Below are 23,560 nucleotides of genomic sequence, written 5' to 3'. Positions count from 1 at the left end.
CGTCATTTTTTCCCGGAAACGTTTCCGTTTCGCTCTCGTGAAAAAGGATCTGTTGAGGGGAGGTATAAAATATTACAATTTCGTCGAATTAAAATTTCACAGAATTTTCGTCATTTTTTCCCTGAAACGTTTCCGTTTCGCTCTCGTGAAAAAGGATCTGTTGAGGGGCGGTATAAAATATTACAATTTCGTGGAATTAAAATTTCACAGAATTTTCGTCATTTTTTCCCGGAAACGTTTCCCCTTTCGCTCTCGTGAAAAAGGATCTGTTGAGGGGAGGTATAAAATATTACAATTTCGTCGCATTAAAATTTCACAGAATTTTCGCCATTTTTTCCCGGAAACGTTTCCCCTTTCGCTCTCGTGAAAAAGGATCTGTTCAGGGGCGGTATAGAATGTTACAATTTCATCGCATTAAAGTTTCACAGAATTTTCGTCATTTTCCCCCGGAAACGTTTCCCTTTCACTCTCGTGAAAAAGGATCTGTTGAGGGGAGTTATAAAATATTACAATTTCGTCGCATTAAAATTTCACAGAATTTTCGCCATTTTTTCCCGGAAACGTTTCCCCTTTCGCTCTCGTGAAAAAGGATCTGTTCAGGGGCGGTATAGAATGTTACAATTTCATCGCATTAAAGTTTCACAGAATTTTCGTCATTTTCCCCCGGAAACGTTTCCCTTTCACTCTCGTGAAAAAGGATCTGTTGAGGGGAGTTATAAAATATTACAATTTCGTCGCATTAAAATTTCACAGAATTTTCGCCATTTTTTCCCGGAAACGTTTCCCCTTTCGCTCTCGTGAAAAAGGATCTGTTCAGGGGCGGTATAGAATGTTACAATTTCATCGCATTAAAGTTTCACAGAATTTTCGTCATTTTCCCCCGGAAACGTTTCCGTTTCGCTCTCGTGAAAAAGGATCTGTTGAGGGGCGGTATAAAATATTACAATTTCGTGGAATTAAAATTTCACAGAATTTTCGTCATTTTTTCCCGGAAACGTTTCCCCTTTCGCTCTCGTGAAAAAGGATCTGTTCAGGGGAGGTATAAAATATTACAATTTCGTCGCATTAAAATTTCACAGAATTTTCGCCATTTTTTCCCGGAAACGTTTCCCCTTTCGCTCTCGTGAAAAAGGATCTGTTCAGGGGCGGTATAGAATGTTACAATTTCATCGCATTAAAGTTTCACAGAATTTTCGTCATTTTCCCCCGGAAACGTTTCCCTTTCACTCTCGTGAAAAAGGATCTGTTGAGGGGAGTTATAAAATATTACAATTTCGTCGCATTAAAATTTCACAGAATTTTCGCCATTTTTTCCCGGAAACGTTTCCCCTTTCGCTCTCGTGAAAAAGGATCTGTTCAGGGGCGGTATAGAATGTTACAATTTCATCGCATTAAAGTTTCACAGAATTTTCGTCATTTTCCCCCGGAAACGTTTCCCTTTCACTCTCGTGAAAAAGGATCTGTTGAGGGGAGTTATAAAATATTACAATTTCGTCGCATTAAAATTTCACAGAATTTTCGCCATTTTTTCCCGGAAACGTTTCCCCTTTCGCTCTCGTGAAAAAGGATCTGTTCAGGGGCGGTATAGAATGTTACAATTTCATCGCATTAAAGTTTCACAGAATTTTCGTCATTTTCCCCCGGAAACGTTTCCGTTTCGCTCTCGTGAAAAAGGATCTGTTGAGGGGCGGTATAAAATATTACAATTTCGTGGAATTAAAATTTCACAGAATTTTCGTCATTTTTTCCCGGAAACGTTTCCCCTTTCGCTCTCGTGAAAAAGGATCTGTTGAGGGGAGGTATAAAATATTACAATTTCGTCGCATTAAAATTTCACAGAATTTTCGCCATTTTTTCCCGGAAACATTTCCCCTTTCGCTCTCGTGAAAAAGGATCTGTTCAGGGGCGGTATAGAATGTTACAATTTCATCGCATTAAAGTTTCACAGAATTTTCGTCATTTTCCCCCGGAAACGTTTCCCTTTCACTCTCGTGAAAAAGGATCTGTTGAGGGGAGGTATAAAATATTACAATTTCGTCGCATTAAAATTTCACAGAATTTTCGCCAGTTTTTCCCGGAAACGTTTCCCTTTCGCTCTCGTGAAAAAGGATCTGTTCAGGGGCGGTATAGAATGTTACAATTTCATCGCATTAAAGTTTCACAGAATTTTCGTCATTTTCCCCCGGAAACGTTTCCCTTTCACTCTCGTGAAAAAGGATCTGTTGAGGGGAGGTATAAAATATTACAATTTCGTCGCATTAAAATTTCACAGAATTTTCGTCATTTTCCCCCGGAAACGTTTCCGTTTCGCTCTCGTGAAAAAGGATCTGTTGAGGGGCGGTATAAAATATTACAATTTCGTGGAATTAAAATTTCACAGAATTTTCGTCATTTTTTCCCGGAAACGTTTCCCCTTTCGCTCTCGTGAAAAAGGATCTGTTGAGGGGAGGTATAAAATATTACAATTTCGTCGCATTAAAGTTTCACAGAATTTTCGTCATTTTCCCCCGGAAACGTTTCCGTTTCGCTCTCGTGAAAAAGGATCTGTTGAGGGGCGGTATAAAATATTACAATTTCGTGGAATTAAAATTTCACAGAATTTTCGTCATTTTTTCCCGGAAACGTTTCCCCTTTCGCTCTCGTGAAAAAGGATCTGTTGAGGGGAGGTATAAAATATTACAATTTCGTCGCATTAAAATTTCACAGAATTTTCGCCATTTTTTCCCGGAAACGTTTCCCTTTCGCTCTCGTGAAAAAGGATCTGTTCAGGGGCGGTATAAAATGTTACAATTTCGTGGAATTAAAATTTCGCAGAATTTTCGTCATTTTCCCCCGGAAACGTTTCCCTTTCACTCTCGTGAAAAAGGATCTGTTGAGGGGCGGTATAAAATATTACAATTACGTGGAATTAAAATTTCACAGAATTTTCGTCATTTTTTCCCGGAAACGTTTCCCCTTTCTCTCTCGTGAAAAAGGAAGGGGCGGTATAAAATATTACAATTTCATCGAATTAAAATTTCACAGAATTTTCGTCATTTTTTCCCGGAAACATTTCTGTTTCGCTCTCTTGAGAAGGGATCCCTTGAAGGGCGGTGTCGTCAAATTAAACTTTCGCACAGTTTTCAATTTCAAACATTTTCCTTTAGCTCTCTTGAGATGGAATCCCTTGAGGGACGGTGTCGTCAAATTAAATTTTCAAACAGTTTTCTTCGATTTTTCCGGGAAACGTCTGGCTCTCTGGAAAAGGGATCTGTTTATAGGGGTGGTATAAAATATTCAATTTATATGATTACAATTTAATATAATTTTTCTTAATTTTTTTTCTGTAAACTTTTCCTTTGGCTTTCTTGACAAGGGATCTGTGGATGGACGATATAAAATGTCACATTTTCGTCAAATTAAAATTCATTCGTCAAAATAAATCACAACTGAATTTAACCGGGTAATTTCTTTTTGGAATTTCAAATCTGATACGGACAACTACATTTTATCGCTTTCGGACGTTTTTCGTGGAATATGTTACTGTAAACAAAATGGCATAAATCTGTAATTACGCATAATCGCCGGATTTATATCGATTACTATGGATAATCACTGATCAAAACGGATGAAATTATTGTGCATAATAACCGGCGATTATGCATAATCACCAGATTTATCATAATTACTGTATTTTATACATGGCACAAACCTGTAAATGCTGTCAAAATTAGTGCTCAATGATAACAATTCTGAAAAGTACCCCACGACGTAAAAAATTTTGGAACCAGTTTTCTATGACTTTGGTCCCTCCCCACGAAATGAAAGTGATCCTCCCTTGGCCTTGGAATGAAATTTCTGGCTAGGGGCCTGATGAGACACATAACGTCAATTATTTCACCACTGACGTAAGCTCCCAAAGCTGAGGTAAATGATTTCATTGGTATCCAAAGAATTCACGTAATTTTGGTAGATTGTAAAAACCGTGTCACTAAGTTTTATTGCACATTTAGGCTGACCAAATTTCTTCGAGAAAAATACCGGAACTCAGGATTTCAAATACGGGTAAAATACGGAACATCGCCAATCATCGCCATAACTGCCGCCGAATGTAAACAAAGTTGCCAACTTTTGCAGAGATCACTAAAAAACACCAATGGCAGGAAACAAAGCATTACTCTGAGAGAATTGCAGTGAACAAAACTGGATTCCACGAAGTACATTGTAAAATAACGAAATAAAACGTTTGAAGGGGCAAACAATTAAATCAACGTTTAGTATTTGCCGTCTTGCAGTGGAGTAGTTTGGGAGCTAGCGTTTCACTGTGGAAGTGTTGGTTCGAACCCTGATTCTCTCGGGCATGGATGTTTATTAGCATTAACAAATTCCCTGGACAGATCATACAGAATCTCTTGAACATATTTGAGGATCACTTTATCAAGAAAGTAAAAAAGCCATGACGTATGTGAGGTGAATATTCTTATTCATAGTTGTAATTATAGTGATATAATTTATGCGTCGAAATATAATTTCAATAGTTGATTTTAATAAAGTATAAAACTATAACCATCTAAAAGTACGCTTTGTAGATTCTTCAATGTAGAACATTCGCGACAAACCACGGCATTCTTGCAAAAAAGTCGGGACAGCCAAAATAAAGTGAAAATGTCCCTGGAATGTCCCGAGAAATGCGTGACATATGTGTCATATGCATAAGGTCACCACAAAACGTTTGCTAAAAAGGCCTATATTTTGCTATTTATCTTTTATTTTCACTGTCCCGAATTTGTTTTTCAAAATGTCCCGTATTTTCAAATAAACTCACTTGACTCACTGAAACTTGACTGAAAACGTTGAGGAAGATAGTTTTAATTTCTTACAAATCACGGTACGATTAATTATGATTGTAAACATAAACGTTCATGTCGTATATTTGTGACGTGTTTCTTTTTTACATAACAAAAACAAGACATTTAAAAAAAAATATCATTAACATAACATTTATTTCGTGAAATACATTTTTATTTACTGCAATTTATTGTAGTCCTTCTTCGTACATACCCATCAGCATTTCTTTCCCATCAATTTTAACCATAATTTGCAATTTTTCAACATTTGACAATTTTTTGAGAGATAGAATAGCAATAAGCCGGGTGACCATACATCCCGTATTTCTCGGGACAGTCCCGGTTTTTTTCTGTTTTTTTGCTGTCCCGACTTTTTCGCAGAAATGTCCCGAGTTTTCAAATATTTTCAACGAAGTCAACTTGACTTTTTATTCTTCAAATCAACGATTAAAATTATCTTTCCAGCTTAGAAATTACATCACGATAATGAGGCTTTTGGAATAGATATCATAATCATCATCAGCATTGGCGTACTCAAAGGGGGGGGGGTTCTAACCACCCCCTCCCCTCCCCGAGTCAAGATTATAGTGTTATTTTACAGGAAAAAAGGTAAAACTCCCTCAGAGGGTAAACAAATTTCAAATCCCCCCTCGAGAAAATTCTGAGTACGCCTATGATCATCAGTATCAGTATCACTTGGAGGGACAAGCACAGCATGTTTTTCCCATGGAAATACAAATACAAATACAACGCCACAACAGGCAAATTGCCCAACGAGGTGGCTGACTTAAGAACATCATGGATCCCCGAGCCATTTTTTGGAGGCCCTACCTACTACTGCTACATCACACATGCACCCCCCCCCCCCCCGCGGAACCCCCCAACGAACCGGTACATGCGGGAATGTGCGTGTACGTGTAGTGCAACCTGACGTAAAGTTTGTTTCTGTGTTAAAATTGCATCAATGTTAAAATTGCCGAATTTACCGTAGAAATGTGGAAATTTAGTAGGGTTTTCCGTGTCATCAATAATTTTAAAAATTGAACTGAATTCTCGATTTTCGAAAAATTGAGTTCGCTTAGAAATATGAAGCACAGGAAATTAAATATAAAATAATTAGCCGGACCTACTTTTGAGTTAGATATTCATGCAATAACATTGATTTATATCTTCTCAAGCACAAAAATGAGAATTAATATGTATGGGCCCATAAATTACACTGAAGAAATTCCGCAGCTTTAATCAAGCATTTTTTGAAGCAAAAGCAGGCAAATCCATAACTTGAGCTTCAAGAAAATTTTCGAAATATCTAGCACCCATCAAAAAGAAAAAAAAACAATTCATTTCTACGTTTCTTTAATTTTGATTTATGTCTTTCATGAGTTGCGCAGGCAGTCGCCATATTGGTTACCATGTATGTCCCTCCAGAAAAAGGGAAATATCACGTGATTCAAAAAGCCTCATTAAGAGACTAAAAACAAGAATATTCATCTCACACATTTGTCATGTTTTTTTTTAATTCACTGTAATTTGAAGTGGCACTTTATTTCTCGCGATTGGCGAATTTTCTGTGAGTTTAGCACGAGTTAACGACTTCGCTTACTTTTGGCATCATTTAGCGATAATTGACATTGTCCCGCATTTTCCCGTATTTCGAATCCCAATTTCACGTATTTTTCTCGAGCAAATATGGTCGGCCTAACAATAAGCAATTCTTTACTTAGGATCTCTATCTCCCGTATTTCCACCGATAAAATACGGTAAACCTACGTATACCAATTTGTTTTCCGTGACCGACATACCACGGTCACTTTCCCTCGAATAGATGAGTTAACGGGCGCTTTATACATTATATTTTTTGTTCATAAATCCGTAGATGAAAATTTCTGTTACTTCAAGACAAAATGATATCGCATAATCCGCATTTGCAAGTTCCATTTATCAATGATGAAATATTAACAGTAGGAAGACGAAACGGGGGTCTTTTTGACCTTGCACGCTGTTTAAGCTTACATATCTCTGCTAAGAATAAACCGAACCACCTGGAATTTCTGGACTTTTCCTGAATTAGCATGTTCTTATTGTATACCAAAGCTTCCTTTCGTTATCTTTTTTAACAACGAAGCTACGAGCTGATATACCTAGAAAGACCGAGGGGGGTCATAGTGATCCTTTCTTATATTCTAGCACATTATGCGGTAAATACTACTATCGTCGTCACAATTGATTTCTAAGTAGGTTATAATCCTTCTGAAAGTCTTTTTTGCATTTGACCTTGTGCGTGACCTTTCTTTTCCTCTCATTCTTATCTGCAAGTGTCGTCAGCAGGTGTGTCATTTTTGGTTTTTGTCAAGCATTCTTGCCATATTATCCGTTAAATTGTTTATTCTTGGACGTAGAAAATTTGAGTGCATGTGATCTTTTCAAACAGTTAGTTTAGAACATAGTTTCCCAAACTTTTTGTTCCACCGCCCCCTTTTTCAGATAAATTTTTCCCTCATCCCCCCCCCCAACTCAAGCGAACCCATAGGATCCTCTGTTATACCCGTGGCTTCTATCGCCCCCTTGGCCCTTTCTATCGCCCACCAGGAGGCGATATTGCCCACTTTGGGAAACATTGGTTTAAAATGACGAGAAAACGTATATTTACTGAAGAAATACTCCAGGAGATGTAAAGATTAGATGAGAGAAACTCTGGAAGCAGTTATGATGAAAGTGCAGAAGAGCATAGATCTACCCTATGTCGAACTGTAGTGAAGAAAGTAGCGGTTCTGATGACGAAGATTTAAATCAATATAAAATTATTTCTCGGGCGCGGTAGCCCAGGTCGATAAGATACTTGCCTAAAGTACCAAAGGATGTTTAGAGGTGTCGCGAGTTCGATACCCGGTTCGTCTTTGTCAGAAAACTTTCCTGACACAGGGGTACAACAGACACGGCGATTTGACCGCAGAAAAAATTGCTACCGCAGGAAGTTCCCCATTGAGGAGTTAGTGCACCAACTTCTCGATGATGAGCATAGAAACAAGCTTGCCGTTCGGAATCGGCAATAAATTGTGGGTCCCGGTCTAATTAGATCTCGTGTGCAGAAAATGACCGTGGTGTGACTCATTATAACTCGTTGAAGCCACAGAAATGATCTAAGAAAATGCAGCAGATGGGAGCATATGGAAAATCATAGAACCTTCATCAACTTTAGGATGTCGAGGATCGCAAAATATACTGAGAGAAAATCAAGGCCCCACATTTTATGCGTTCAAAAAACATAAATGAAAGTGTTCTGGGTTCGTGACGCCTTATTTTCTGCGACAAAATGATTCGACATATACAGAAGCTGAAGCCCATCGTCGTCTGAATGAAACTTCTTGGTCAGTTTCTTTGCTTGAACTGGATGCAACGATATCCATTATGTATGCAAGAGGTGCAAAAAACTTCCTACTGAATTCATTGTGGTCGTCGAGATTTGGGGTCCCCTATTTTTTCCCCAAACAATGACAAGACATCGTTTCAAAGAAATTTTGAAATTCATGCGATTCGATCTGAAATCTGAAAGGTCTGAAATATTAAAAACTGACCAATTTTCTCTTGCATGTTCACTATGGATTTCATTCATAGAATACAGTGCGACTTGCTACAAACCAGGGTCCAATCTAACTGTGGACGAACAACTTCTACCCTCAAAAGCAAGATGTCCATTTACACAGTATATCCCAAGTAAGCCAGATAAATTTGGGATAAAATTCTGGCTTCTTGCCTGCGTTGATTCCAAATATATTCTGAATGGACAGAAAATCAGTTTCGATTACACTGGGACAGATAACACCAGACCAGCAAATCAACTTGTCTATGAACATGTAATTCGAAACAAAACAACAGATGATTATTTTACATCACTGAGATTATGTGAATTTTTTAAAAGGACAAGCTTGGTTGGGACCCTTCAAAAAGACCGTCGTGAGGTAACCTCCAACTGCAAAAACAGGAACTGATATTATTACACTGACATCTTATCAGAGAAAAAATATTAAAAATGTTCTAGTTCTGAGTTCACTTCATACTGATGTAACCAGGGCCGGTCTTAGGCCCAGTGGCGCCCGGTGCAAAAAAAAGTAGTCAGCGCCCCCCCCCCCCCAGGCGTAAATCCAGAGTGATGTGCCAGAGGAGGCAATTTTTGCTAGTCATACGGGACAGATTCATTCTACCATATTATCAGACACTCTTTGTGTGGTGACACCCCCCCCCCATCCCCGGCACACCGCTATTTAACTTGTAAACAAGCATAAAAACCCAACTTGTTTGATTTAATTAAGAGATTTAAAAACATTAAAGAAGCAAAACGTCACACATTTGTGCAGGATACTCATCACGGAGGATCAATCTTCTTCATACTTATGTTAATTGAGTTTTATGGTAAAATTCGTGTAGTGCACGCATCACGTACGCGCTAAGATGATAATAAAAGTGGTTAAATTAGTGATATTTCCGTATGATTTCTTTTCATATTTATAAAACTCATGAACTTCATTTGAAATTACCCCTTTCAGAACCAGTACCAAGAAACGGAAGGGACAGGCTAACACCAGCCAGCTAAAACACCGGGCCCTGCAACTTGGGCAGGCCCGTAACTATTCTGAGGCAATTTGGGCGGTGCAACGAGCCGAATGGAGGGGGGGGGGGTGCTTGTAACTCTTCCTTTTTCTGAGCATAACCATTTCAAGGAGACTCCAAGAAAAGACTGCCCCCGAGAAAGCACGCTACAGCCCTGGGGAAGGGGCCATATTATGCACTGCACAACTGCCCATCGATTATTTCCGTTTCGAAAAATAACTAATATTATACACACTCAAATCTTTGTTTTTTTTAAAATTCATCTCGGTCATTTTTTTCATATATATTTTACAGTTTTTTTATAAATACGTATCTTAAAGATATTTTTCTAGTAATGTATATTTAACGCGTTTCGGCGCCCCTTCTCATTTGGCGCCCGGTGCAGTTGCACCGGTCGCACTGCCCTAAGACCGCCCCTGGATGTAACTATCAACGAAAACGTGAAAAAGACCCCAGAAATAGTTGCCTACAATAACGAAATTAAATAAGGAGTCGACATCGTGGATCAAATGATGCGATTATATACCAATAAGAATGGAAGCCGTCGCTGGCCAATGCATGTTTTCGGAAAAAATTACGAACCTCAACAGATCCTTTTTCATGAGAGCGAAAGGGGAAACGTTTCCGGGAAAAAATGGCGAAAATTCTGTGAAATTTTAATTCGATAAAATTATAATATTTTATACCGTCCCTCAACAGATCCTTTTTCACGAGAGCGAAAGGCAAACATCCGGAAAAAAATGACGAAAATTCTGTGAAATTTTAATTCGATGAAATTGTAATATTTTATACCACCCCTTATCAGATCCTTTTCCACGAGAGCGAAAGGGAAACGTTTCCGGGAATAAATGACGAAAATTCTGTAAAATTTTAATTCGATGAAATTGTAATATTTTATACCGCCCCTCATCAGATCCTTTTCCACGAGAGCGAAAGGGAAACGTTTCAGGGAAAAAATGACGAAAATTCTGTGAAATTTTAATTCGATGAAATTGTAATATTTTATACCGCCCCTCATCAGATTCTTTTCCACGAGAGCGAAAGGGAAACGTTTCCTGGAATAAATGACGAAAATTCTGTGAAATTTTAATTCGATGAAATTGTAATATTTTATACCGCCCCTCATCAGATTCTTTTCCACGAGAGCGAAAGGGAAACGTTTCCTGGAATAAATGACGAAAATTCTGTGAAATTTTAATTCGATGAAATTGTAATATTTTATACCGCCCCTCATCAGATCCTTTTCCACGAGAGCGAAACGTTTTCGGGAATAAATGACGAAAATTCTGTGAAATTTTAATGCGATGAAATTGTAATATTTTATACCGCCCCTCATCAGATCCTTTTCCACGAGAGCGAAAGGGAAACGTTTCAGGGAAAAAATGACGAAAATTCTGTGAAATTTTAATTCGATGAAATTTAATATTTTATACCGTCCCTCATCAGATCCTTTTCCACGAGAGCGAAACGTTTCCGGGAATAAATGACGAAAATTCTGTGAAATTTTAATTCGATGAAATTTAATATTTTATACCGTCCCTCATCAGATCCTTTTCCACGAGAGCGAAAGGGAAACGTTTCAGGGAAAAAATGACGAAAATTCTGTGAAATTTTAATGCGATGAAATTGTAATATTTTATACCGCGAAACGTTTCCGGAAATAAATGACGAAAATTCTGTAAAATTTTAATTTTATGTAATATTTTATACCGCCCCTAAAGAGATTTGTTGGAAGAAGATATTTCATACTTTGCCTGGTTTGTGTTTAGGCATTCTATAGAATGACTAGTCATTCTATAGAATGCCTAGGCAAAGTATAGAATAAAACCGGTATTTCATACTTTGCCTGAAACGACCAGGCATTCTATAGAATGCCTGGATTTCATACTTTGCCGGTAACATATATATGCATATATGAGTTGACATCATAATCATCGTGCCCCCCCTCCCCCCAGAAATAATGACCGTGCTCTCTTAGACTCCCAAGTCTATCTCCTCCTATGAGTTGGGGTGGGGACGATGAGAAGAAAAAACTTTTTGAAGAAGGGGGGGGGGGGCGATGGAATAGAAAGTTTGGGAAACTATGGTCTATACGCTGATGTTGCCGGAAATGGGCGATCAATATCACCCCGGAAGGAGTGTGTGAGGGCGATAAAAGATATTTTTATAGAATCCTCTGGGCATAAATAGCCCACGCAAGGTTGGGGCTGACGGGACTCGAGTCCGAGAGATCCTGGTCAATTTTTAACATTTTTGTTTTTTCACTCAAAAATTCATTATAAAGGATATAACCCCGTAAGAAAAACCCTGTCAAGCGGACCCACCAAAGATCCCAGGCTATTTACTTCGCAGTATGTGGGGCATGCCTATGGCTGATTTGAGCTGGAGGGGGAGAACGATGGAACAAAAAGGTTTGGGACACTGTGATCTACTCCAACGCATGAAAAATTTAACTCGAATAATCACCATAGGCGTAAACTTGCATGCCCCCTCCCCCAATATTTGCCACCATCTCCATATAACCATTTATTTTGATACTTATGTAAATTTATTTTGATAATTATGTAAATTTATTTTGATAATTATGTAAATTTATTTTGATAATTATGTAAATTTATTTTGATAATTATGTAAATTTATTTTGATAATTCTATACAATTATTTCGTTTCCATTTTGAAACCATTTCTTTCAATAATTATGCAATTATCGATATTTTTTATTGTGAAATAATTTCTATCACACAAATTGAGAAATTAATTTATTTTTCCTCTAATTCTGAAATTTTATTTAAAAAAAATTATTTCTTTCATTGATTGTCTTTCAATGTTTTCAACCATTTTCAAAAAATGATCGGCGGGTAACGACAAAAAAGGATCCAGAGGCGAAGTGTGGCCCGCAGGCCATGCGTTGAAGACCCCTGCTTTAACACAAGGGCGCTCAACCTTTAGGAAAGTGTGGGCCAGATCAAAGCATTTAAGAGGGCCTCCATGCAGTTCCACATTACTTATGTTACCCGCGGCATATAGTTCCAGATCATTTAAAGTATCCGTTGCATTTTTACAGATCGCGTAAATGACCTGCGGTGGTGCTGTAGATCACTCAAGTAGCCCGCGACACACTCTGAATCTAATGAAGTGGCCCACGACGCGCTTTGAAATTAATGAAGTGGGCCATTGACATGTTTTCAAACCAATTACGTGTGGCCCACACACACGCTTCTGAAGTTTGAGTATATACTCTGTCTTAGAACTTGGAGCATATGTCCTCAACCCGTCGATATGACGCGGGTCAATTAACTGATCTGTAATTGTGCCTCGGGGTCACCCCGCGGCACAATTAATTAGTGAATGTGTTACCAGCTGCTTGACTGAAACTATGCCGATGAACTTGATCCATGTGGATTCGTACCACGGGCCGCTTAAAAGTCGTATTCACCGATATGGTTTAACTATAATCGAAATTTTTTGGATAGGAGATCGACACCGATTGGTTAAAAACCTGAATTTAACCAATCCGTGCCGATCTCCTATCCAAAAATTGTGACTATAGTTTAAACCCTGGCGGTGAATACCACCCCAAGTGCCCTATAACTGTGTCGCGGGTTATTCAAGTGACCAGTAAATGTGCTGCGGGTCGCTTAAGCGCTCTGGAATTAGGCTGCGGGTAGCTTAAGTGCTCTGGAATTATGCTGCGTTTCCACTCAAGTTATCTGTGAATATGCTGCGTTTCCACTCAAGTTATCTGTGAATATGCTACTGGTCCCCTGAAATGATCTAAAAATGTGCCGCGGGCCACTTGAGTCATCTGTAAATGTACTTAGTTCATTTTTACAAAATTAGCTTTCAGGTCGTGGGCTGATAATGCTTTGAAGACAGGTTCCAATCAATCAATCCAATCTAGATATTTTTGAATTTTTTGCAATAAGTGACTCAAATTACTCAGCTTGCCGAAAAATTCGATTATTGCTTGCTAATGCAGGGGAATCGCGTATCCGGAAAATTCATCGACAACGATTCATCGTCATGCAAGTCACCACTAAGAAAATTCACCGCCAGGAAAATTAACCGACCAGCAATTCACCACCATGCAATTCACCGCTAGGAAAATTCAACGACAACAATTCATCGTCATGCAATTCACCTCCAGGAAAATTCACCGACCAGCAATTCACCGCTAGGAAAATTCACCGACCAGCAATTCACCGCTAGGTAAATTCACCGACCAGCAATTCATCGACGGAAAATTCACCGACAACAGTTCGACACGAAGCTACCGAGTCCGTGAGCGTGTGAGCGAGTAAGTGAGCAGGTGAGGAAGCGAGTGAGTGGGTGAATGGGAGGGAGTGATCGAGAGAGCTACTTAGTCTGTGAGCGAGTGGGTGAACGAGCGAGCTCACTCACTCACTCGCTCCGCCACTCAATATTTCGCTCGCTCACGGACTCGGTAGCTTCATGACGAACTGTTGTCGGTGAATTGCATGGCGGCGAATTGCTGGTCGGTGAATTTTTCGTAAACCCAGGGGAAAATACGGTATTTTACAATAAAATCGATGAATTAATTAATACTTACCAGAAAACATGTCGTAATACTGATGGGAAAAAACACAAATAAAAAAATCAGCATCTGAAAAAGAAATTCAAATAAACATTTAAAATTTATATCATTATTTTTTTAACTCAAACATTTTAAACGAAATAACTTCGAAAATCTTCGATTAAAAAGTTGTAATTTCTCAATAATTTCTTTTATGTCTAAAGCATTTTTTTAGGAACTTAATTTAGTTTCATAAAACTGAAATATTCATACCATCAAAGAAAATTAGCAACGTTAGTTTGTAATGGCATATTTCACTCGGAGTGTCAACTCAACCGCTAAGGGGTGTGCGTTAGTGGGTAGCGCCGGGTCCCGCGGTTCGATGGGCCCCGCATTAACAGTAACCGCAATCAGTAGTCATTTTTGTATCACTGTTCGAGAAACCGTCATTATTGGTATGGAATAAACACAAACCCCACAGAACTGATGTCAAAGCCGAGGCAAAGAAATCGAAAACATCATTGGCTTAGATACCTGGGTACCGCGGTAGCCCAGGTCAATAAGATACTCGCCTGAAGTACCAAAGGATATTCAGACGTGTCGCGAGTTCGATACCCGGTTCGTCATTGTCAGAAAAATTTCCTGACACAGAGGTACAACAGAAACGGCGACATGACCGCAGAAAAAATTGCTACCGCAAGGAGTCCCCCCATCGAGGGGTTAGCGCTCCAATCTCTCGATGAGTGTAAAAAAAACAAGCCTGCCGTTCGGAATCGGCAATAAATTGTAGTTTCCTGTCTAATTTACCCTCGTGTGCAGAAAATGACCGTGGTGCGACAAAAATGATCAAATGAGCTTTGATACCAGCTGGGTTAACGTCGATTGTACAGCCTTTAGATGTGAGCATCAACAAGCCTCTCAAAGCCTATTTGAGGGATTTGTGGATCGAATGAATGATTTCCACAAAAAGTGGTGCCTGAAGAAACCTGACATTGGCCTAGTGTGCCAAAGGGTACACAAGGCGTGGAATTCTGTTTCCGCCGATCCTTCAAAAAGTGTTGCATCAGTAATGCGATGGACAGGACTTAAGATGATCCTCTTCGAAAGTGACAATATCGATGACAGTCCAAATGAGGATAAAAACGAAGATGTCGCACCTCCTATGATGATCTGATGGATTACCATGATCTTGCAGACTCAGAAGAAATGGATTAAAAAGTTTGAATCAATTTCTATCGTAAATTTCCGTAAGCTATTCATTTTGCATGAAAATATAAGAATTTTTTTCTCTAAAATGTGCACGGATTTTTTTGGGTCGGCTTATACATACGGGTTTTCAATTTATTGCGGTTTTGGTGGTCCTGGAGTGGGGGGTCGGCTTATGCACGAGTATATACGGTATATCAAATACATTTTTTTTCGTAGTAAACGAGGTGCCTGAGCTTCAACCGATTTGATTCTGGAATTATTTCACTGATTCCGAAAATTCTTATCGATTTCTAATCGATTTGTGATTTTTTTTTCTTTCATTAATTCTGAACTTCCATCAATTCTGGGATTTTTCTCTCTTTCTCACTTTCTCATTAATTCTGAATTCTAATCGATTCTAGAATTATTTCCTCTCATTAATTCTGAATTTCCAGCAACTCTGGAATTTTTCCTTTCATTAGTTTTGAATTTTCAATGGTCAGTAGATATTTTTCAGCATTCCTGTATATTCTGTAATAATGCATGAATCTTTTGAATGCCCGATTCCCCTCCCCAACAAATTTATTATAAATTCGGGGCTAAGGAACCACGAAATTATTATCGCACCAGGCCCCGCGTCTGATAAGGGCGGCAACGGGTTAAATTATAATGCTAGAAACTTCGTTAGAATTTTGTGTGAAATTATTGTGAACGTCATCTGGTGGTACTAAAATTAACATTCAATAAAGTTTCGATTTGAGGATTAGAAACTATAAATTTAGAATAAATAAACGATAATAAGTTTTTTTTTCAAAGAAACTGTATTAAAGTTATTAATTAAGGCAATTATTTTCAATCGATATGTAATAATGACACTTTTTTATAGAATTTGAGTGTTTATATATTATGCTTGGGATTTCCCAACTGCCCGCATGCTCATGGGTCCACCCGACGTCCTCATAATGGAAGTGGGTGGGAACTTTCTACCAAGTTTCGATGCTTCAGCTTATCATTTTGCCAAGAGGCCCACAAAAGTTGCCAATCTCTCGAGGAGTATAAAAAACAAGCCTGCCCTTCGGAATCGGCAATAAATTGTAGGTCCAGGTCTAATTAGCCCTCGTGTGCAGAAAATGGCCGTGGTGCGACAAAAACGATCAAAAAAATGATCATACAGTTGCCAATTTGGCCCTGCTCACCTTTGCAACGCCTCGAGACACTTCAGTGGATCAAAAAGTCCGTAGTATTATCCCCTCAACCAGAATAGTAAATGGGACTTCAGAATGCTCTCATCAACTAATACCGCGAGACAGACCATAAAGCACGGGAGTCTTCAACGCATGGCCTGCAGACGTTAAGTGTTACATTGTTACAGAATTTATACGAGAAAGCGGAAAATAAGTAAAACGGAAAGCATAAAATTCCGCCGCCTGGTCCAGCCAGTTTTGCACTGAGATTCCTCACTTTCCTCAAAACCTGTAGACGCAAGCCAGTTTTTGAGATGTCAGAAGAGATGGTAATCACTGGGGGTGATCAGGACTATAAGGGGGATGGTCAAAAATCTCCCATCCGAATTTTTGAATAGTTTCCGTAGTGCGTGTGCGGGCGTGTATTACCGTGAAGGAGAACCAATTCCTGATCTTAGCATTCCCCGTCGTCTGTTTTGAATGGCACGGCGCAGTTTAGTAAGTGTTTCACAATAGACTTGTGATGTAATGGTTGTTCCAGGATCCATAAAATCAATCAAAATCACACCCTTTTGGTCCCAGAATACAGTTTGTTTGAGACTGGATTTGTTTGAATTTTTTCGGTTTAGGTGAACCGGAATGACGCCACTGCATGGATTGTTGTTTCGTCTCAGTATTGACGTATGAAATTCACGTTTCATCACCAGTGACGATATGGGAAAGAAATCTGTCTCCATCGTGGTTAAAGCGGTCGGAAAAGCACGTGCAGATGCCATTCTGTGATTTTTGTGAGCATTTTCGGTACCCATCGTGAACACAGCTTCCGATAACTTAGAGTTTTAGTCTTAATTCTAAACAATGTTGTCCTAGAAACTTCTAGAAATTCTAGAGAAAGATTGCTAAATTAAAGCGACAATTTTCTTTCATTTTTGCATTCACACGCTTCACGAGATCGTCGGTCCGGACACTAGGTCTGCCACTCCTGTACTCATCGTGAACATTTGAACGGCCTTCCTTAAACTCACGATACCGTTGCCTCCCTTTTCCTTCACTCTTTGCGGTAGGCCCATATGTGTCACACAATTGACGGTGAATTTGAGCAGCATTATATCCTCTTACGTTTATAAATCTAATCACTCATCGAGTTTCACAACTGGGGGATTTGTTATTACCGCACTCATTTTAACACACTGTCTTGCGAAGGCAGACTACAATCAAACGATGGCAATATGGCGATTACATTCCCAACAGACCAAGTAATGGTACTACGCATGCGAGAGCCAATCGGTATTGCCATTCGTTTTTTATACTTGATCGGCCCTTGATTTTGAACCGCGTCTCGATAGAAATGGTTAGAAAACGTCAATGAAGTATAATGTACTATTCGAAAATTGATAAAAGAAGAAATTTCGGAATTACTTTCAGAAAAATTTCAGAACTACAGTATATAATGAGAGAAATAATTTTAGATTTAATGAACAATGATTTCGTAATTATTGAATAAAAGAATTCCAGAATTTGGGGAAAAAATTATTTCGCAGTTCGTGAAAACTCATAATTGATCGAAAATATTTCCAGAATGAGTGGAAGAAATATATTCAGAATGAGGAGAAACTATCACCAGAATTAATGAAAAATATTTCCAGAACAAATGAAGAAAAAAATATTCCCAGAATTAATGAAACAAATACACTCATTGCCATAAAAATTTGCGCACCCAGAAGAAGTCGTCAAAATGAAACGAAATTTTACACATGTAAGTACTACGTTGATATAAGTAAGTGATTAGAAAATCCAAGAAAAAGGATCATTTATTGCAGAAAAAAGTACAGATGAACAGAAGTTTTAGTACTCTGTTGGACCCCCCCTCTAGCGCGAATGCACGATGCGATACGAGCGGGCATTGAGGCATACAGGTTCCGTATGATGTCCTGAGACATCTCGTTCCACAATTGCTGTAAATGCGCCTCTAGTTCGACCAACCTCGAAGGGTGTCCAACTTGCCGTCCCAAATGATCCCAGATATGCGCGATTGGTGACAAATCTGGGGATAGAGCAGGCCAGGGAAGGGTGGTAATGTGGCGGAGGCAGTCTTGTGACATCCTTGCTGTGTGTGGCCTAGCATTGTCTTGTTGAAAAATGGCTCCTGGGAGCCCTGCCATGAGTGGCAACACATGTGGCTGAAGGATGTTATGGACGTACCGCTGGGCTGTCATTGTGCCATGGATCAATCACCATGGATGGTGACCGTGTATCGTAAGCAATGGCACCCCATGCCATGACACCAGCTGTGGGAGCGGTGTGTCGCTGTAAAGCGAAGGCAGGATTGAAGCGTTCACCACGGGGCCTCCACACACGAACGCGATTGTCATCACTGCTCAAGTTGAATCTCGATTCGTCGCTGAAGACGACCTGGTTCCATTCCGTTGCAGTCCAATCCCGTCGTGCTCGACACCACTCCAAACGGAGGGTGGGTGTCATTGGCAGCACACGTAATGGGCGCCGCGATACCAGATGTCCTTCAGCCAGGCGCCTTGCGATGGTTCGGGAAGACACAGGGGCCCGTAGTGAAGCTGCTGCCTGTGTCTGGATAGTGGCCAATGAGGCAGTTGGCTCTACGCGTGCGTTTCGGATGATGTGACGGTCTTCTCGACGACTAGTCTGTCGAGGGCGTCCTGAACCTGGTCGCCGTGTAAATGACGTCTCTTCTGTCCACTGGTCCCAATACCTCACAGTAAAATCAGAACGGCCTAGTTGACGAGCTACTCGCCGAGCTGACCACCCAGCTTCCATCATCCCGATGATTCTTCCCCTATCGAACTCTGACAACTGCTCATATGGTCTTCGACGGCGGCGTAACGGCATGTCTACCTCAGCATTTCCTTTGCAAACGATTAAATACACTCCAGCAAGCTCTGCTTACCTGTTTTATACTCCAAGGAGAACGAAGTTCAACGCCCTCTAGTGGCATTACGCAATGCGCAATCACGCTACATTTCTAATCATTTGCATATCGTTATTATTCCATTAACATTAATGTTAATGGAAATGTTGTAGAGCCGCACAAAAACCTACTACTCATATCTGCCCGACATGTACCTTCAGGCCAACTTTCGTTTCGATCCCACAATTATTTCTTGGTGCGCAAATTTTTATGGCAATGAGTGTATTTTCAGAATTAATGAAGATTCATATTTAATTAAGAAATAATCTGAAATACATTGCATATTCATATTTAGTTCATATCATATCTCAGAATTAATAAAATTCTTCAATAATATATGTAGGGTCTTCTGTCTGGCTCGGAGGGCCTCGCGCGTGTGTGTGTGTGTGTGTGTGTGTAAGGCCTACACGTCAAGACGCAACTGACACGTGACACTAGTTACCGCAGTACGAGTGTATTTTCCCATGAAGCCCGAGGGTCGTCGTGGAAAATTTTTTTTTTTGGCCCGCAATGTTTGTAAGGTTGAAGACCCCTGCTATAGACATAGATTAAACATCAATGGCACCTTAGAAGTCCGTAATACTGCTTATTCTTACCCCCACCCCCAGAATGGTAAATTTGGCTTCAAAATGCTTTTATTAGCTAGAGCGAAAAGAATAATAATATACATGCGCGACCCAAAACATTTTTTTCTTTTTTTTTCAATGGGCCGGAAACGCTTTTTTTTCCTTCTAATGCGACCTAAAGAAACCAAAAGAGATCAGACACTTTTCTGACACCAAATCAATAGATAAACTACGGCAAAACCCCTCTTTTTGCGGACACCGGCGAAAAAAAAATTCGTCCGTAAAAAAGGGGGCCGTTAATGAGGAGTTTGAAATGCGTACTTTTATTATATAAGGGGAAGTTAATATTTGGCCGTAAAAGAGGGATGTCCGTTAAGAGGGGTTTTACTGTATTAAATTTTTTGTGTGTTTGTCATGGACTTTAAACTATTTTCTTATTTTAGTTGCCTCTAAAATTATGGAGCCTATCGCAGATGCCTCGCATACCCATTTAAAATCAGGGCGATGGAAGGGTTATAAGCAAGATAATTCCATCGACTTCCAATAATTTTAATAATCATCACTAGAAATTAGTGATCCGTCGAATTGTTTCAGACATTTTACTAGTCATTGGGTTCAGGAAAGTTGAGAAACACTGACTTATAATTTGAAGGAAACTATTTGAAAAAAAACTCGGGTTTTAAATAATCAATGGCATGATCATCATAATATTATAAGTTTCACATTTATAAGGTGAGAAAATGAATCTTAATCCTTGATTTCAGTGAAGAATTAAAATTTAAGTGAGGAGCTTATTTTCAAAAGGCAATATTTCCCACTTCTTTTAGAAACGCACTTTTTAACGGTTTGTGAATCTTTGGGATAAGCTTTTTCGATTATAAGACAGGGAACTATTCAAACGGGAATACTTTTGATAGAAATTACAATGTAAAGTTGGTCGTTTCTATGAAAAGAGAACAACATATCCACCTTTTTTCATGCACTTTAGTATTTTTCATTTCTCGATAACGGATACCCATGGGACAGAAAATTTTGTCCGCTAACGAGGAGTGTCCGTTAACCAATTCACGTGCAAGATTGTCTCAAGAAATTTTCATTATCTCTATGTAATGAATCGGTGATAAATCTGGTAACCTTGTCCTTACCTAACCACACGTTAGAAAAAAAAAAGGAGGGAAAGAAAAAAATATCAAAGCAAAAAGTATAATAGATGAGAGAGTTCTCTTTTTAGAGTCCTCTTTTCACCCTCACCCCTACGCGCTCTCTTTCGCTCTTACATGTATATAATAAAAAGATATATTATAAAGAAAGGAGGGAAAGAAAAAGCAACTTCCGTGGATAACAGGGTTGCTATAAAGCTTCGCGATGGTGAAGAGAGAGGGAAAAACACAGAGAACTTGTTTTTAATTTATTCCACTGGTGTTTGGGCGTAATATTACGCCCATGATAGTAAAGACGTTGATGGATAGTAAAATATATTGATCGCCGTCGATGTAATTGTGTCCGTCAGTGGGGGGGGGGGGGGTCCGTTATGGGAGGTTCCAGTGTAGAATCATCCTGTTTCTTATGTAAATAACGAGAAGGCGGTAAGGGTACCTTCCTTGGGTTAGTTATAGCCTTCTGGAATCAACAAGTGACGTAGAAATTGCCAATTTTCCGTACTTTGACCAGCTCAAATTTTAATCAAAAGGTAACATCTCCACCATAATTTTCTTTCAAAACGGAACATTTCCAAAATTCAAATGTGGATAACTAATTCTCTTGAATGTTGATCGAGAAACACACTATTTAAATATTCCTCCACCTACATTCATACCACCAACATCCCTACATGCTTGCTACATGTTGGGCTATTTTCTACTTTTGTCAAGCAAACGTATTATTTACTTCTACTGTAATTTTAGCAAAATTGAAAATGTTCCCTTTTGAAAATTAGCTCCCGAAGTAAACTTGTTTGAAATAAATGGAAAAAATCGGTACATGGCAATATCTGGGGAAACACGAGTCGTATGGTCATCCTAGTCTTGATGAGAAGCTTGTAAACATGGCGGTTTTTATTGTTATTGTTATTTTGCTGCTTATGATTCCGGAACGTGACTTATTATCTCATTTCTTGAACTTATTTTTTTGAATGGTTTTCTCCTTGGGAGAAGAACTTTGCTCTCGTCTTCCGCGTTGGATGCTTATGTAAGTATTGAATAGGAGAGAAGAATAAGAACTAATTCTCACTGATAAGACTCAAGTCTCAGTCAGTCATACATCAAAACACACCGGAGGAGATTCCTTTTCATATAAAAGTACGATTTTCTCTTCTTTTTTCCCCCTCTCTTTTCACGAATCTTCTTTTCTCTACAACGAACGCATCACACATACGCACATAGTAGATATCAGAAGGAAAAAAAATCAAAATATTGTTGTAAGAATTAATAATTCGGAACAACTTTTCGCCCTCTATTATTATTATTATTGCATACGATTCAATCAATCTCTTAAGAATGTCCGGAATCGTAATTGGAACAAGAACTGAATCACTGATCGATTGACCGTAGAATGGATCGAAATTTCGGAGAAGACTGCTAAAATATTTTCATTGGCTTGAACTGTTCTGACATTATATTGCTCCGAGAATGAGCCCCACTTACGTTTAAATCAGGGCTGGACAAATCTCCAAAAATTTACATGCCCGAATCAATGTTTAATACGCTTGCATCTGGAGTGCGGATTAAAAAAAAAATGCATACCAAGTCAAAATTTTCAAATATATTCGATCATACCCCGATATAATGATACAATACATGTATGAATTATCATATATAGTACGATTCATCATGTTTACCAACTATGCGATGCTTGGTTATTATGCATAATCGCCGGTAAAAGTGATAATTTTTTAGCACCCCTGAAATTTACCATTGACGCCTGAGAACTATGTATAAGCGTCAGTGAAAGTGATAAATTTAGGAAATTTTATTAAACCAAAATGCTCGGTGATCATGCATAATAACAGTCCGATTTCTGCCTCTCTCCTCGCAGATTTCTTCTTATTTTTCTATTAGAATTTGAGAATTTTTCGCGCCCCGCGACGAACGTTCAAAGTTCTCAGATGTGGCTAATGAGCCCGCTATCGGTAAAAATTGGAACTAATGTTTTTCTGTTTCCAAAAAAAGGAAGAATTCCAGTTTCGTGAGAATTACCTTTCAGCAACCTGCATTCAAGTAAAGCAATCCCTTCAACTTTTACGAACTTTTAGACTATCTAAAAAACTTATGGGACACACTGTACTTCCAATAGCTTCGTAGATTCGTAGATCGACTGTTTTCGATTCGAACTGAAAAAACACGTTTATAATACACCTTAGCGGAGAAAAAACAAAAATTAATTAATGAGCTACAGCTTTCGACCTCGGATCCATGGATTGTCCAATCTCGGGTCGTCTATATAGAAAGCGAAATTTCTACTTTTATTTTTCTCTCCTCAAAACGCCTACTGCCCTTGGTACTCGCTGCCTGCTCCATATCCGAAGCCTACGCCTTTTTCTGCAAGAGAAAATGTTCACAATGTCTTTGAACTTGGACTGGATCGCCTACTCGAGAATTTTTAAGCATTATCGCCCTTCCGCCTTGGTCTTTGGTGGATCGATTATCGCTTCAGATTGCGGCATATCGATTAGCTTATTTAGTCAACGCATTTTTTTCTAGTTTCGTTCGAAT

At 39.0% G+C, this 23,560-nt stretch overlaps 1 protein-coding gene across 1 annotated transcript in view; it reads right to left on the bottom strand.

The window, feature by feature from the left end:
• Positions 1–23,560, bottom strand: part of LOC149087779 (uncharacterized) — a 227,873-nt gene that overhangs the window by 197,283 nt on the left and 7,030 nt on the right. Inside the window, exon 2 of the mRNA XM_089231704.1 lies at positions 14,005–14,058. Within this exon, the coding sequence (XP_089087830.1) occupies positions 14,005–14,058 (54 nt within the window). The remainder of the gene's footprint in view (positions 1–14,004; positions 14,059–23,560) is intronic.

This window comes from Pholcus phalangioides, unplaced genomic scaffold (genome assembly GCF_987345545.1).
Source record: "Pholcus phalangioides strain wild (caught in Gottingen) unplaced genomic scaffold, Ppha-v1.0 ptg000004l_1, whole genome shotgun sequence".
Classification (NCBI taxonomy): domain Eukaryota; kingdom Metazoa; phylum Arthropoda; class Arachnida; order Araneae; family Pholcidae; genus Pholcus; species Pholcus phalangioides.
Note: the sequence above shows the minus strand (reverse complement) of the source record. Positions and strands in the feature narration are given on the sequence as shown.